General features: G+C 40.8%; 1 protein-coding gene across 9 annotated transcripts in view; it reads right to left on the bottom strand.

Annotated features, from left to right (window-relative positions):
* Nucleotides 1-1487: 1487 nt before the first annotated feature.
* Nucleotides 1488-18418, bottom strand: part of nrg1 (neuregulin 1) — a 55933-nt gene continuing 39002 nt past the window's right edge. For 5 of the 9 annotated variants that reach the window (XM_051412291.1, XM_051412292.1, XM_051412294.1 and 2 more), the window contains one exon: nt 1488-3724. In XM_051412291.1, coding sequence (XP_051268251.1) covers nt 3082-3724 — 643 coding nt within the window. In that variant the 3' untranslated portion in view covers nt 1488-3081. Of the gene's footprint in view, nt 3725-12781; nt 12983-18418 lie in introns of those variants that run through there. The other 4 variants (XM_051412297.1, XM_051412296.1, XR_007886197.1 and 1 more) reach the window with 4 other exon arrangements.

The raw sequence follows: 18418 nt of genomic DNA, 5'->3' as shown, positions 1-18418 counted from the left end.
GTGAAAGAGAGAAAGACTCTTTGGGTTGGTGGCGGTAGATTCCATTAAGAGCACTAGGAGGAGCCTGAGGAACCTGATCTGATAAAATGCAACACGTAAGAAATTGTCTTTATCATAACAGCTGCACAAGATTAGTTTTAATTGAATTCTTCAGTGGTAAGGCAGAAGAGCTGAAAGAATGTTTCTAACCAGAAATATTTTGACACTGTGAAGCACAAAATTCAGAACTCATTGAATATTTAATAAGAAACAACAGTGCGAATGGTGTATTTTAAGACAATCCTAAACCTAAAAGCAATGCATTGTGTGTTATGTTAAGCATACAAGGGACAAAATATGCAAGTAGTTATTTTCTATTTAATACTAATAACCATGTGGAAGAGATGGCTATAAATATTTAACATAATTTTTTGCTTGTTAAAATTTAAATGTATATATTATACAGTATTAAACCTTGTAATTATCAAGAATTACCAAATAAATAAAATTAATTTTAAAATACAGAATATGGCAACCATTAAAACACTAATTGTGGGCCAGCACATCACTGAGTGCATTTACATATGCATTAGTATCGCAGTCTTGAATCTTATTTTGATATTTATCTTGTTCAGGATATGACATTTGTATGGAACATGAGAAACCTGGTTATTTATATTCCTGTACACATGATTCTAACAGGTTTTTGATCCTCTGTGTGTGACATAATGTCTCACCATCTCAGCCACTATGGTCTGTACCAACAGAGAATGTTCAGAAACATGGATCAGGTGTTAACGCGCCACAGTACACTGGTTTATTTCGGAGTACTCCAGGAAGCACAGCCAGGTTTCTCAAAACAAGGATATTGTGTTTAAATGTGTAAAAAAACATAACCTTATCATAACCAGGATACTTGTGCCAATGTAAACGCACTACATCATTATACTTACTCATATGCTAGGCTGTCCACTTATTCTACATACATACATTTTTAGAAACTATGGTTTATTACAGAGCCAAAGAGTGGTTATTTTGACCTACCTTTCGTAAATCTGTTGATTCTAGAGCAGGGGTCAGGAACCTTTATTATCAGAGCCACTTTTGACTACTTGAGCCTTATAATGCTAATTTCACATCACAGATGAAGCATACAAGTAAGCCAGCAGCATTGGTGCTGAAAGCAAACAAATCTCTATTTTCCTCTAGAATTTTCTATTACTTTTTTTATTTGGGATCCATTATGGAGACTCAAGACTACTAGCCACGGCTAGAGACCATTTTCACAGCAGCCATTTTGACATGTAATAGTCGGGTAAACACAGGTGTTACAAATGATACTAATTAAGGTTCCATTCTATTTAGTTAGTTGGTTCCTTTCTGGTGAGCCAACCTCTGTTTACCCAACCATTTCATGTCACAATGACTGCTGTGAAAAAGGTCTCTTGAGGTTGTATATAGAGGAAAAGGCGCCAGGACGTGACGTATGACACATGTTGAGAAAATGGTAAAACGTTGTTGTTGTTTTTATTAATAGTGTAAGTGTAACGGCTACACATTTTTACAATGGAGAATGTAAAAATCACTTTAGGTCTACAACAATGAAAAGTTTTTGTTAAAGCCACAGGGAGACACTAGAGATGGGCTAAAGAGCCACAGGTTGCCTACCCCTGTTCAAGAGTCAAGAAGTAGTGACAGACTTTCGCAGATTTTCATAAACTTTGTTCATGTTAGTAGACATGAACAAGACATTTTTTTTAATTGCACACAAAGTGAAGCTACACAAGCTGGGGAGTTGAAAAAAAAAGCGAAATTGTAACATGTAGAATTTGAAAATAAGAGATATGACTGAACAAATTAAAGCAGTTAACCATCATGTATATATTTAGCAATTTCTTTAATCCCCAAAATACATTACTAAGGAACATATGTCTTGGATGTCTTCACAAAGGATAAAGTTAGGCAGTCCATTTTCATTCTATACATACTTTGTAGATATTCCAGCATTTAAAGATGCAATCAGTAATATCATACTAGTAATGGAAGGCATAAGTAATTGCTGGTCTTCGTGCTAGTAGTTATGTTTTTGGCGGCACCACCTTAAATGAGTCAGTTGCACTCAAAGTAAGAAATTAAACCTTATTTTCAACAAGATATTATTATGGGAAATGTAGGATTCAGTATTATATTTAGGTGTAAGCTATTTTAATTTTGACCATTATTTTTGTTCTGTTTTTCATCTGTCTCTTGTGAATCCCTAACTTATATAAAATACCCAATATAATTTATTTAAAAATCAAATCTAAAAATCTACCGCAATGTTAAGCATATTAGTTTTAATTAATAATTAGTAATAATTAGCAACACTAAAGAGCCAGACTTTACTGATTGCACCTTTATCTAACAGTTCTAGTATTCACCACCAGATTAGATGTTGACCAATAAAAACATTGATTGATTTCTAACATCTCACCTCTCATCAATTTCATGTAATAAGCTGATTAATCAGTTATTCATTAACATCAGTCCAGGTGTTCAGTAGTGTCTAATGTATTTCAGAAAAAAATCTCAATGAGACAGCCCATAATCATTACAAGGGACATCAGATAACCGATGAGGTCAAATGGCTGAAGAGGAAACCACAGAAATTGCTCATTATTCCATCACAGCATTTAAGGATGTAGCATGCACCTTGAACGCCTAAATTTCATAAATCAAACTGTTGTGTCAGTGGGCACTTCCAAAGACGTTAAAAGCAGCAAGTTTTTTTTAATCGTTAACTGGAAGATTAAGATGGTGAATATATGGCCCAGTATGCAATGTTGCAGTCCTCTTAAAGCATATCAAACAGAAAGGCACCATTGATATTTTTTCTGCATTGAAATATACTGTGAACCATTGCTACATACTAGTGTATGGCACTTTACCTACAAGACATGAACACATTTGTACACTTTTTATAAAACTCTTTATTAACTACATCACTAAAATAAAAGTTTCATTTTTCATTTACACAGCAAATCATTTATAGAAAATAAAGGTTTAATAGTGACTATTCTTTTTTACCTAAACATAAAGGATTCTCAGCAATTTCTTTTTACTTTACACAGCGACTGGATCCTGTTTGGTGGTATAACTGGATAAATTGACTTGCAGGTCATCATTTGGTGATGCTGGGTTAGTCCTGCTGCTGTACATAGCCCTGAGCAACAGGGCTGTAGTGCTATGTGTAGTAAGGAAGGGTGTGTGTTCCCCCTGAGGCTGCTCTGTTTTGCTCACTAACATGCTGTCACCACTGCACTCCACATTATGTGGCAAATGGCCATTTGCAACTCCTGCTCCTTTGGTGGCACAGTCGTTGATCTTATTGTTTGTATTAAGTAGCTTCTCAGGTGATGCTAAGAACAGCTGGCTGGCAGCTGTGGTGCCATGGTCACCTATGATTTGGTAGTTACCATTCTCCATAGAAAACAATGGGCTAGGTGGTAAGCTATGTGCCGCATGGCCACGGTTGTAGTGGGCAGAGGTCCTCTTCTTTTCATCTCGGCTCTTGTGTGGCTGACGTGTGTTTGACAACAACAGGGGGCACTCCTCCTCACCAGAAGGACTTAAAGCCACTGAGGGGACAGAGATGGCCAGGCTAGACAGGTGGGCTGACATCTCTGATGGAGGAGACCCTGGAGTTGCAAGAAAGGTCTGGGACAGCGGAGACAGCCGAATCAGGGTTGTCATCTCAGATACAAACCTATAACAGACACAATGTTTGAAAGATGTTCATGTGGAACATTAGAAATAAAACGTACACAACATTATGTGAGTGCGAGTTATTGGACATAATCCTGAGTCAAATACTCAACAAACTACAGGTTCAAATATATATACAGTGGGTACGGAAAGTATTCAGACCCCTTTACATTTTTCACTCTTTGTTTCAATGCAGCCTTTTGCTAAAATCAAAAAAGTTCATTTTATTTCTCATTAATGAACACTCAGCACCCCATCTTGACAGAAAAAAACAGAAATGTAGAAATTTTTGCAAATTTATTAAAAAAGAAAACCTGAAATATCACATGGTCATAAGTATTCAGACCCTTTGCTGTGACACTCATATTTAACTCACATGCTGTCCATTTCTTCTGATCCTCCTTGAGATGGTTCTGCTCCTTCATTGGAGTCTAGCTGTGTTTAATTAAACTGATTGGACTTGATTAGGAAAGGCACACACCTGTCTATATAAGACCTTACAGCTCACAGTGCATGTCAGAGCAAATGAGAATTTTAAAGGGGTCTGAATACTTTCCGTACCCACTGTATATATAGAATTGCCAAAATGAAAAAGCCCTGCATTGTCCATTGTAGGGCTGGGGACAAATGCAATTCAATTCAATTCAATTTTATTTGTATAGCGCCAATTCATAACAGAAGTTATCTCTGGACACTTTTCAAATAGAGCAGGTCTAGACTGAACTCTGTTTAACATGCAACAGTGCATGGATCCATTTTCTAACCCACTTACAATGTTCAAGGTCAGTGGGCTTGGAAACTATGATACGTTGGGTGAGACACAAAGCACAACCTGAGAAAAATTTTAATTTGTTTTATCACATGGCTAAGACACTTCAACTTCACTTCAACAATTTCCAGACCAGAGTTTTAGAATTTGTTTTCAGCAACACTGCACATTACACAGTCATAATATAATAAATAACACAGTGTTACTAGTTTTTTCATTCAAAAGTTAGGAGGAATGGAGGAGAGGAATTTCATAAGGAAAAAAAGGGGGGAAAATTCTTGAAATAGGGTGTTAGGGTGGTAGACAAGGGACAGACAATCCAAAGTTTTCATTTCACCAAAAGCTTAAAGGGTACCTATTCATAGATGATTTGATCTTCAAGCACTGTGAATTTCAGGTGGATTATGTGAACTGCAAATATTCTAATTCCTCACTTGGAAAACAGTGATGGACCATGGTTCTGGTGTACTCCGGCAACTGAACAAAATAGAATAGATCTCAGATGTTCTCAGATTTTATCCATCCATTCAAATGCTTCATAATGATTTTATGCTTCAGAAAGCATTGTTTATCCCATCACTAGCAGACTGAGGTACACTCAGCTATGTGTGAAGGACACCCAGAGGGACAGACTGTGCCTCTTACCTGTTGTGCCATTTTATTCTGTGGGCTGTACATTACTTGTGTGGAACCTTATGGGCAGACCTATTTCAGCTTGGGTGACCTGAATGTTATTAAAAGACAATATAGTAGCTGTGTATTGATAGAACTGGGTGTGTTCTAAGCCTTCAATGGGAGATATTAAAGTGGCAGATCACCACGATTTATTCAATTTTATTTGTCATCTCTAAAATTGGCTTCACTCTCAGTCAGAACCCATCTTTTTCTTTCTTTTCACATCTTTAATAAAATTAAAGCATTGTATTATAGAAGGGTTGGCTTTATAAGTATGGAGGATTAAAAGTGCCAAAATTAAATAAATAAATACACCATTAAATAATTACTTAAATGTGTCATTAATTTATTAAAATTGGAATTAAATACATAAATGTGTTATTAAATGTGTCATTAATTCATTAAAATACGGATTCATTTTATGTAAAAAAATATATAATTAAAGCTGCAAGCAGCATTGAACGGGACCTTGCAGCCGGCGTGTGTCGGGGTGTGCTGCGGCTGCGTCACGTGCTGTCGGGGGGTGTGCTGCGGCCGTGTCACATGCTGTCGGGGTGTGCTGCGGCCGCATTACGTGCGGCGTAACACGTCCGGCCCACAACATGAACATTTCACTTAAATCAGATCAAAATCGCCATGCAGCGCTTACTTCCTGTTGCCACTAGGTGGCGCTCTCATTATATCTGAATATTGTCATGAAGACGTGTTCAGGGCGGGACTCTTATCAAATATATGAAGTTTCATTGAGATCAGATAATGTACACTGAAGTTGTGAGGATGTGTTCAAGGTGGGACTATTACAGCTGGGCAGCTATGGCTCAGAGGCAGAGCGGGTCGTTCCTTGATCAGAAGGTTGTGGGTTCGATCCCCGGCCAGGATCCTGGTGCTACATGTCAAAGCATCCTTGAGCAAGATACTCCTGATGCCGTGCATCGGTGTGTGAATGTGTATGAAAGGGTGAATGTGGCACGTAGTGTAAAAGCGCTTTGAGTGGTCTGAGGACTAGAAAGGCGCTACAGGTCAGGTACAGGTCCATTTACCATTTACAGAATATGTGATGTTTACGTAATGGGCACACTGTTCGACGGAATGTCGTAAAGCACAACTTTTAATCATGAATGTCTTTAGATTGAGCTGATTAAATTTGAAGTTGATCCGATAAATTCCCTGGGAGGAGGAAGTCCTCCCAGGGAAGTCCTAAGGGACTGCTGAAAGAATTTCAGCTGGATCTGGTCAATCTGCTGGGAGATATATATAAAAGAAAAAAAATAAATTTTCTTTCACCACTAGTTGGCGCTCTCACTATTACTGAATATTATCACATAGGCATGTTCAAGGCGGGATTCTTATCAGACAAGTGAAGTTTGGAGCCTATTGGACAATGTACACTCAAGTTATAGTGAATTTGTGTTTTGTGGCGGTCAAAATTTCCAGCCACGCCACAGACACGGCCCCTCACCACATTGATCACATATCACCAACAAAGTGTTTTGCATTATATAAGTAAATTTCAGCTGGATCGGATCATCTTACTAGGAGTAGAAGTATAAAACGTGATACTTCCTGTTGCCACTAGGTGGCGCGCTCACTATTACTGAATATTATCACGTAGACGTGTTCAGGGCGGGACTCTTTTCAAACATATGAAGTTTCGTTGCAGTCAGATCATGTTAGCAGAAGTTATGACAAATCCCTCTTTTTATGGCGAAGGATCGAAATTGCATGCCGCGGGACGCCACGCCATGTCCATGGTGTTCTACGGAATAACGTAAATTGCACAACTTTTAATCGTGAATGTGTTTAGATGGCTGTGTCCAAGTGTGGAGTCGATTCGATAAATTCCCGAGGAGAAGTTCGTTCAAATACAATGTGTGCAAATTGCCAGAAATGACCGCTAAATCCAAAATGGCCGACTTCTTGTTGGGTTTGAGGTATGGGTCCAAGAGGCTTTTCTGCGTCTTTTATCACGATACACATGCGTACCGATTTTCCAACGTGTCGACCTTAAGCGTCTTGAGGGCTGATTCGGGGGGGCGGGGCTTAGCCATTTGGCGGCGCCCGTGTACAGGAACAATTGCATACCGGTATTTTCGCTACGTTTGAATTTTTTCCCTGACTTATATCTGAATATTGTCATGTAGATGTGTTCAGGTTATGGGCTTTCTGGGGGGCGTGGCTAAAACATTTTGCTTATTGTTAAGATTCACAAGATGTCATCGTCATCATCCTAAGGGAGTTCTGACAGGATTTTAGCTGGATCTGGTCAATCTCCTGGAAGATATACAGTAAAGTATAAAAATGACACTTCCTTTCACCCCTAGGTGGGTGGCGCTATCACTATTACTGTGGGACTGTTACAGAATATGTGAAGTTTAGTGGAGATCAGACATTGTACACAGTTAAGATATGAGTTATGAGTACTATCTACTTCATGGCGAATCGTCAAAATTCAATGCAACACCACAGGCACGCTGTTCAAGGTACAGTCACAAATAGCACAACTTTTAATCAGCAACATTTTTTCAAGGTACAGTCACAAATAGCACAACTTTTAATCAACAGCATATGTTGACTGTACTGACTAATTTTGAAGTAGATCTGATAAATTCTCTAGGAGGAGTTCGTTCAAATACAAGGCGAAAAATTCACCGAAAATGACCACGGAATTCAAAATGGCTGAATTTGATGCCACACCACGGACACGCCCTTCAACATACATGCACAAATAGCACAACTTTTGATCAGCAACATACTTTGACTGTACAGACCAATTTTGAAGCAGATCCGATAAATTAAAAAAACGTTACACGTGCCTACCGAGTTTCATACATATCAGTGAAACGTGGCGCCCGGGCTGCTTTTTTAAAATCCTGTAGGGGGCGCTACAAACACAACAAACACAACAAACACGCCATGGGCAAGCATCGTACCAAGTTTCATTTTAATCACAAGTGCCGTTGCAAAGATATAAACTTCTTCATTTTAAAGAGCGCCACCAAGTGGCGATGGCCTGAAATTATGCACGATGCCTAAGGAAGACATGGGGAACTATGGACCCAAGCTTGGTGTCAATTGGACATACCAATGTGGAGAAATTTTCCACTTCTTTTTTTGATGAAAAATTTACAGGAAGTACTAATTTTATAATGTGCTTATTTTTTGAAATATCAAAATTCTTTGAATTACTTTTTTATTAGGAGGGTCCCCAGATGCTACATGAAAAATGTTGTGGGAATCAGACAAAGCGTGTAGGAGGAACATGAAAAAGTAGTTTATGGACATTTCACGCTCTAGCAAAGAAAGATTATAGGCAGAAGTGGCTGTGGCCTATATGAGGAGATTCAGCTCCATTCACCGAACGCGTGGATACAAGGTTTTTGAATGTGCGATAAACGATGCAGAAGTTATTAGCCTAAACGCATTTTTTATGATAGTAGCGCCACCTAGTGGGCAACCCGAAAGCGACGCATAGAATATCCCCATTTTCACCAGGCCTGACAACTTTGCCAAATAAATGGTCAAAGGGGGCTAAAAATAATAATAGGTAAGAAGAAGAAGAAACATAGCAAATACAATAGGGACCTCCAGCGGGTGCTGGCTCGGTCCCTAATAATAGGTAAGAAGAATAAGAAACATAGCAAATACAATAGGGACCTCCAGCAGTCACTGGTTCGGTCCCTAATAATAGGTAAGAATAAGAAACGATGCAAAAACAATAGGGACCTCCAGCGGTCTCTGGCTCGGTCCCTAATAATAAGAAACGAAGCAAAAACAAAAGGGACCTCCAGCGGTCGCTGGCCCGGCCCCTAATAATTCCTTGCATTACACAATAGGGCTTTGCACTGGTCAGTCTCCACACTTGGACACAGCCATCTAAACACATTCACGATTAAAAGTTGTGCTATTTACGTTATTCCATCAAACACCGTGGACATGGCGTGGAGTCCCGTGGCGTACAATTTCGATCCCTTGCCATAAAAAGAGGGATTTGTCATAACTTCTGCATACATGATCCGACTGCAACGAAACTTCACATGTTTGATAAGAGTTCCGCCCTGAACATGTCTATGTGATAATATTCAGTAATAGTGAGAGCGCCACCTAGCGGCAACAGGAGGTATCACGTTTTATACTTTCATGTTCTACTCCTAACATGATGATCAGATCCAGCTAAAATTTACTCATGAAATGCAAAACACATTGTTGATGATATGTGATGACTGTGGTGAGGGGGCGTGTCTGTGGCGTGGCAGGAAATTTTGATGTACCGCCACAAAACACGAATTTGCTATAACTTGAGTGTACATTGTCCATTCGGCTCCAAACTTCACTTGTCTGATAAGAGTCCCGCCCTGAACATGCCTATGTGATAATATTCAGCAATAGTGAGAGCGCCACCTAGTGGTGAAAGGCAATGTATTTTTTTTCTTTTATGTGTATCTCCCAGCAGATTGACTAGATCCTTCTGAAATTCTTTCAGCAGTCCCTTAAGACAATGACGAAAACATGTCATGAATCTTAAAATTTTTTGTCAAACCATGTTGCTGTGGTGAAAATCAGCTTCTCTGTCAACATTTGAACACCTTTTGGGGGGCTACACATGCCCAAACATTCATGAAATTTTGCACAAAATTCAGTCGTGGCAAACGCTAAGGTATTGTCTTGGTCCCGCAGATGGACATGGCATAATGGATTGGCCACGCCCCCCCAGAATCAGCCCCCAAGGCACGTAAGACCGACATGTTACATCTCTGTAATTAATGTTAAAGAGTTCGGTCTAGACCTGCTCTATTTGAAAAGTGTCCTGAGATAACTTCTGTTATGAATTGGCGCTATACAAATAAAATTGAATTGAATTGAATTGAATTGAATGTATGAAAATTGGAAGGCATGTGTATCATGATGGAACAAGCAAAAAGCCTCTTGGACCAATAACCCAGGAAGTCGGCCATTTTGAATTTTGTGGTCATTTTTGCCATTTTTAGGGACCGAGCCAGCGTCCGCTGGACGTCCCTATTGTTTTTGCTAGTTTTTTCTTCTTCTTACCTATTATTATTTTTAGCCCCCTTTGACTGCATTTTTGCCCCCCTGAACATATACGAAAACTAAATTTTATTTGGCAAAGTTGTCAGGCCTGGTGAAAATGGGATATTCTATGCGTCGCTTTCGGATTGGCCACTAGGTGGCGCAGCTATCGTAAAAATGCGTTTAGGCTAATAACTTCTGCATAGTTTGTCGCACATTCAAAAACCTTGTATCCAAGCGTTCGGTGAATAGAGCTGAGCTTTGTCCGATTCGCACAAAAAATTTCACGTAGCATCTGGGGACGTCTTAATAAAAAACTAATTCAAAGAATTTTGATATTTCAAAAAATAAGCACGTTATAAACTTAGCACTTCCTGTAGATTTTTCGTCAAAAAAGGAAGTGGACCATTTCTCCACATTAGTATGTCCGATTGACACCAAGCTTGGGTTGATGGTTCCCCATGTCTTCCTTAGGCATCTTGCACAGTTTCAGGTCATCACCACTAGGTGGCGCTCTTTAAAATTAAGAAGTTTATATCTCTGCAACGGCACATGTGATTAAAACGAAAATTGGTACGATGCTTGCCCATGACTCCCTGAGCTTGCTAAAAAATGTGTCAACAATCCGCCACTAGGTGGCGCTCTGGTGGCATGGTAAATCACTGTGCGGAGACCGTAATAGTTATGAGTATGAAATTCACAGGGCACGTGTAGAGTGGAGCCTGTAGCTCACGTACAAAAAATCGTGTTTGCCGTGTTTGTAGCGCCCCCTAGAGGCTTTAGAAAAAGCAGCCCCGGCGCCACGTTTCACCGATATGTATGAAAGACAGTAGGCACGTTTAACGTGCCGAGACGTACATAAAAGCCTCTTTGACCCATACCCCAAATCCCACGGAAAGTTGGCCATTTAAATTTTTTTTTGTCATTTTCTGTGATTTTTTGTGTTGTATTTTAACAAACTCCTCCTAGGGAATCTACTTCAAAATTGGTCAGTGCAGTCAAAAAACATTGCTAATTAAAAGTTGTGCTATTTGTGAATGAACGTTGAAGGGCGTGTATGTGGCGTGCCGTCAAAGTTGGCCAGGTTGAATCAAATGTCAAACTGTGATGCCATTTCTGGCATTTTGCATTGATTTTCAGCATTTTTTTGCGTTGTATTTGAGCGAAATCCTCCTAGAGAATTTATCAGATCTGCTTCAAAATTACTCAGTACAGTCAACAGATGTCGTTGATTAAAAGTTGTGCTATTTGTGACTGTACATTGAAGGGCGTGTCCGTGGTCTGCCGTCAAAGTTGGCCATTTTGAATTTTGCAGCCATTTTCTGCAATTTTTTGCCTTGTATTTGAACAAACTCCTCCCAGGCAATTTAACGGACCAAAATCAAAATTGGTCAGTACAGTTAAAAAATGTTGCTGATTAAAAGTTTTGCTATTTGTGACTGTACCTTGAACAGCGTGTCCGTGGTGTTGCATTGTATTTCGACGATTCGCCATGAAATAGATCGTATTCTAATCTCCACTAAACTTTACATATTCTGTAACAGTCCCACCCTGTACATGTCCTCATAACTTCAGTGTACATGGTCCAATCCCAATGAAACTACATTTTTGATAAGAGTCCTGACCTGAACACATCTACACATCAAAGGGCGGCTGCGGCTTAGAAGCAGAGCAGGTCGTTCCTTAATCAGAAGGTTGTGGGTTCGATCCCCGGCTCCTGGTGCCACATGTCGAAGTATCCTTGAGCAAGATACTGAACCCCAAATTGCTCCCGATGCCGTGCATTGGTGTGTGAACGTGTATGAATGTTACCTTCTGTCCGATGGACTTTGCCATCACTGTGTGAATGTGTGTGAAAGGGTGAATGTGGCACGTAGTGTAAAAGAGTTTTGAGTGGTCAGAAGACTAGAAAGGCGCTATACAAGTACAGGTCCATTTACCATTTACATGACAATATTCAGTAATAGTGATAGCGCCACCCACCTAGTGGTGAAAGGAAGTGTCATTTTTATACTTTACTGTATATCTTCCAGCAGATTGACCAGATCCAGCTAAAATCCTGTCAGAACTCCCTTAGGATGATGACGATGACATCTTGTGAATCTTAACAATAAGCAAAATGTCTTATTCACGCCACCCCAGAAAGCCCATAACCCAAAGTCCTGCCCTGAACACGTCTACATGACAATATTCAGATGGCACCACCTATGTTCTACTCCTATCAGGTTGATCAGAACCAGCTCAAATGTGTTCAGAAAGTGCAAAACATATGGTTGATATATTTATTTATGATAAGAGTTACATGTAGAGCGCCACCTACTGCCAACCGGAAGCAAGCGCTGCGTGGCGATTTTGATCTGATTTACATGAAACTTTCATGTTGTGGTCCACACGTGTAACGACGGCACGTGACACGGCCGCAGCACGCCCCGAGTTGCGTGGAATGTGAGGTCCCACCCAACGCTGCTTGCAGCTTTAATTCTTATTGCATTTGTCTGTCATCTGAAAGTCTTTGTTGTCATTTTGCTGATTTAATGTGCTTCTTGGTTTTCTATTTGTGACGCAATGTAAAATTAATTCATCAATTACCTTGTACCTTAAGGCAAGTCCCTGTTGGAGTTGGGTGTGTCTCGGCACTTCTTTGAATGAGCACTTAAGTCTCTGGTGCCACCAGTGGCATTCAGACGACCCCGGCCGCCCTGTGTGGCACGTTGGCTATTCTCCGGCAATGACATCACCGAGACAGACTCAGTGTCAGACAGAACATTGTTGCTCCAGTCATTACTCCAGCTGCAGAGACAGGGAGGGGGTCGTTTATATGGAGACAGGTTTCAGACAGGCCTCTAGACCATGACATAAATATATTGTGGGTCAAATTTGTGTGTCTGAGGCTTTTCCTGCATTTCATTCCAGGTTGCTTATAGTCTGCATGATTTCAGTGTCTGATTTACTGATGCAGCTATATAAACAGCAACTGGAATTGCTTTCAAATTTGCAACTACATGTTAAGAGAATCAGAATTAAGCCTGCCAAAATGTAATAAAGTGGACCCAATAAAAAAGAGCATGGAGTTTAACTGTGACAGAACTAAAAGCCAGAGCTTGTTCATCCAGAGGCTGAAAATCATTTCATCTAATTTCCTCAGTTAAACAAAAATTCCATCTTCACCTTGTAGTCCAGCTGATAAATGTTGACGGTAGGGTTGTGGCTCGGTGACCTTCAGTCCCAACAGCCCTATGTTCCCATATTTCTAAGAATTTTTTTTTTCAGTGAAAATTAGGCCCTATGTTCCCACAGCCCTATATTTCTAGGACATTTTCAAAATTAGGTCTTGTGTTCCTACATTTCCCTTCAATTTAAGCCCTATCCTCCCACAAGAGTTTTAGGGTTAGGTTAGGGTCAGAAATGTGTGAACTGTGGGAACATAGGGCCTGATTTTGAAAACAGTCTTATAAATGTGGGAACATAGGGCTGTGGGAACATAGGCACGCTCCCGACTTTCCCCGTCCTAGCTAATGCTACTGCTACTGGAGAGCTTGGACAAACGACTCCCTATGTATTGGTCAGTGGAGGACATTTGTACAGCTACCACTACCCCTACCCATAACAGAAGGTAGCGTGTACTGTATATTCCAAAAGATGAATGTTATGCCCCACTAGTGTTTGGCTAACTAGCCCGCTAGCTAACATCGCAGCTAACAGTGTTAGCACCTGAAAGAAAACTTTTTAACATTAAAGACTCTACTTTGAACCTTTGCCATTGAACTGCACCCCTGCGCTTATATAGATATATGTTTATTTGAGCCCTTGCATGCCTGGTAACTTGTTGTTATGTGTGACAAAAAAGATCCCACCAAGCATCGGGCTAAAATTAATCCTACAGAGCATGTCCCCAGTGTAGCCTTGACCTCGACCGCACCCATGGGCACTGAGGGTTCACCACTCACTTTAGAATTGTTTATTAAGGCCCTCGAGGGAGTGAAACAAGACATACAGTATATGACACCCTGGGCTCAAAGATTGACTAATTGGTCTGAAATGACTCTGTTTAAAGAGGAGCTGAAATCATCCGTAGCTACAACAGTGGACCATAAAAGACCTTGAACTGTCTTCTACCACCTGCAGTGACGACTTAGCTAATCTCAGTGGTACAGTGAACTTACTCAAAGGTGAAATTAATATACTCAAAGCTAAATGTGATGACTTAGAGGGAAGATCAAGACTTAACAATGTGTGCCTGGTGGGTCTCCCAGAGGGTCTGGAAGGTCCACGTCCCAGAGAATTCATTTCTACACTTCTACAGGACCTGCTACATCTGGATGAGGCGACTCTACTTGACCGTGCCCACAGGTCACTTCAAAAGAGGCCCAGTGAAGGGGCCCCACCATGACCTATCGTCATCAGAGTTCACTATCTCTATATCAAAGACCAGATTCTGCGTTGAGCGGGGGAAGCCAGCCCTCTGCTACACCATGGCAAAAAACGATCAATCTTCCCCAATTTCTCCCCTTCTGTGGCCGAGAAATGCTTAGAGTTCATGGATGCTAAGCGTCGCCTGCACACCTGCCCAGGCATCAAATTTGGCCTCTACTATCCGGCTGAGCTGAGTATCCTCTGCCAGGTGGAGCTCTCCGTAAATTTACAGATCCTGCTCTCGCAATCGACTTTATTAACAAAGACTTGAGGAAGTCTGCTTCTCCAGGCCCAGACTGAGGGGATCAGCGACACAGTCACTTCAAAGAACATATTATTTCACTGTCATGGTTATACTGCATCCTTTTTGATTACTTACTAATTAACATTCCTAATGCCATGCAAAAAGTCAGTTCTTACTTAGCCACTTATTTAATTTGTATATGTCTTTATTAGTAGACTTTTGCAGTAAATGATTGCATTACATATTGGATTACTGTGCCTTTTTCTTTTTTTTCTTTTTTCTTTTCACTCATTACATATGTGACTTGAAAATTGCCACCTACTTGGCCTGTAATGCAGCCTTTGTTAGCCACTAGGTTTTCTATGTTTTGAAGAAGAGCCAAGGGGCTTGTAATGGACATTCCACCTTTCATAGCAAAGCCAGAGGTGCCGCCATTCTGATCCACAAATCCGTACCTTTTGTCTCTTCCAGTACTATCCTAGACCCTAATGGTAGATATGCTATTGTCACAAGACACATTCATAGTACCAAGTTGATTCCCACTAATATATATGCACCAAATTGGGATGATGCAAACTTTTTTCATAATCTGTTTGCTAGAATCCCTGATATGTCTTCACATCTGCTTGTGCTCGGGTGATTTTAATTGCTGGTTGGGGTTATTAGATTGGTCTTCCACTAAACCTACTACTCCTTCAAAATCTTCCAAAATTATTCTAAACTTTCTACAAGAATTCTCAGTCACCGATTCCTGGTGCTTCTTTAACCGCACAGGCACATTCGTACTTCTCACCTGTTCACCATACTTACACCCGCATTGACTATTTATTCTTAGACAATAGACTTATACCCATAGTTCGCTCATGTTCTTATAACTCCATCATCATAGCCGACCATTCCCCCCTGACCTTAGATAATGCAGTAGGTGGAGAGCTCAATTCCCGGGCTCCATGGTGCTTTAACACACGTTTGCTGTCCGACGACAAACTTGTCTCTTTTCTGAATGCTCAGATCGATCTTTTTATAGAAACAAATGAAACACCTAATGTCTCACCATCTCTTCTCTGGGAGACTTTTAAGGTCTATATTAGGGGACAAATTATGTCATACGTGAGCTATGAGAGGAAGCGACGAAAAAAGAAAGTATCTGATCTGATGACTCAAATATTACAATTGGATAATGTATATGCAACATCACCTTCCCCTAATGTGGATAAGGACCGCTTGTCTTTACAGGCGGAGTTTGACAATTTGTCATCAGCTCAAACTGAGGACATGCTACTAAAGTCACAATATAAATAAATACTACAGTTAGTTCCACAAGGTTCTGTACTTGGACCAATACTATTCACTTTATGTATGCTTCCCTTAGGCAACATTGTTAGGAATCACTCCATTAACTTTCATTGCTATGCAGATGATACGCAGTTATATCTATCGATCAAGCCCGATGAAAATAATCAATTATCTAAATTACAAACATGTCTCAAGGACATAAAATCCTGGATGAGCTGTAATTTTCTGATGTTAAACTCAGAAAAAAACAAAATTCTTACTACTTAGTACTTGGCACCAAAAACCTTAGAGACTCACTGTCTTAAGATATAGCTACTCTAGATGGCATTACCTTGGCCTCTAGCACCACTGTCAGGAATCTTGGAGTTATCTTTAATCAGGACTTTAATGTCATTTAATTCCCACATAAAGCGGACCTCTAGGACTGCCTTCTTTCATTTACGTAATATTAAAAAAATTAGACACATCCTATCACAGACAGATGCAGAAAAACTAATGCATTTGTTACTTCTAGGCTGGATTACTGCAACTCTTTATTATCAGGCTGCCTCAATAAGTCCATTAAGACGCTCCAATTAATCCAAAACGCTGCAGCATGAGTACTGACAGGAACTAGGAAAGGAGATCACATCTCTTCTGTACTAGCTTCTCTGCACTGGCTCCCTGTTAAATTTAGAATAGAATTTAAAATCCTCCTCCTCACCTACAAAGCTCTTCATGGTCAGGCCCCTTCATGTCTTAAAGAGCTTATAGTACGCTATTACCCCACTAGAACACCGGTTCTCTGAATGCAGGGCTAGTGGTGGTTCCTATAGTCTCAAAAAGTAGAACAGGAGCCAGAGCCTTCAGTTACCAAGCTCCTCTCCTCTGGAACCAGCTTCCAGTTGTGGTTCGGGAGGCAGACACCATCTCCACATTTAAGAGTAGGCTTAAGACGTTCCTCTTTGATGGCTGGATCAGGTGAGTCCTGAACCATCCCTTAGTTATGCTGCTATAGGCCTAGACTATCAGGGGATTACCCATGGTGCACTGAGCTCCTCTCTTCCTCTCTCTCTCTTTCTGCACTCATTCATGTCCCATTAATGCATGTTACTAACTTCACTTCTTCCCCCGGAGTTCTTATGCTTTCTCGTCTCGCAGGTTCTCATGGATCCTGGTGGAGCCTCCTCCATGCTAATATCACTGATATTATTGTTATTATTATTATTAATATTATTATTACTACAGTTACTATTATTACTATTGTCACTGCTCATTGTCCCCCACCGTTGGTGTTGTCGTCATCATCATCTTCTTTATGTTCATCATCATCAGTCACTACTATGAGTGTAGTTGTTGCTACTATTGTTGCTGTGCACTTGTCTGTCTGTCTCTCTCTCTCTCTCTCTCTGTCTGTCTCTCTCTCTGTCTCTCTCTCTCTCTCTCTCTCCCCCCAACTGGTCGAGGCAGACGACCACTCACCTCGAGCCGAAGGGTCTGTCCTAGGTTTCTGCCTCTTAAAAGGCAGTTTTCCCTTGCCCCCTGTGATGGCCACAGCCATGTAGTGATGGCAGTGCGACACTGAAGCTTCGATATGTGCTTCAAACCCTGAACTATAATTCCATAGAACCACTGCTTCAAAGCTTGCTTTGGTGCGAAAAGAATCACGTGACATAGGCCGTCTGAAGCAGCAACTGCTTCATTGCCTGAATGAATCACCTGACTGGTACACGGTCCAATCAGGCGATTCACTAGCACTGCCTCGTCTCGATTGTGTGTGTGTGTGTGTGTGTGTGTGTGTGTGTGTGAGAGAGAGAGAGTGTGTGTGTGAGAGTGCGTGCGTGCATGCATGAATGCCTGTATGTAATTAAAAGCCTCCTGTCCACCAACCAGCCTGCCTAATTCGACTGCAGCCTTAGTCGTTCAACATGCCCTCGTTCACTTGCCCTCGGCACTTGCCCTCGGGGGAATCCCCGCCGCCATCATAAGTGTCATTCCAATTGCTGTTACGTCATACCAAGGGCTGAGGGTAAGTGAAGGAGGGGAAGTGGAACTACTAATGAAACGCAGCCACTGTAACTGAAGCTTCGAGTAATGAACCAATTTTCGAAACAATTGGCTCAAGTGGTTCAGTGCTTCGCAAAAGCTTAATTTGCCCATCACTCCATCACTACAGCCATGGCCACACAGCCATCTTAAAAGTGTGGCGGAGGACTTCCGGTTTGACGATGTAGGGGGCGGACGTGTGGGGCATACCTCCGTACAATTTCGTGAAATTTTGTTAATTACATCAT

Source organism: Dicentrarchus labrax, unplaced genomic scaffold (assembly GCF_905237075.1).
Source record: "Dicentrarchus labrax unplaced genomic scaffold, dlabrax2021, whole genome shotgun sequence".
NCBI classification, from domain to species: domain Eukaryota; kingdom Metazoa; phylum Chordata; class Actinopteri; family Moronidae; genus Dicentrarchus; species Dicentrarchus labrax.
This window is presented reverse-complemented; position numbering and strand designations above follow the sequence as displayed.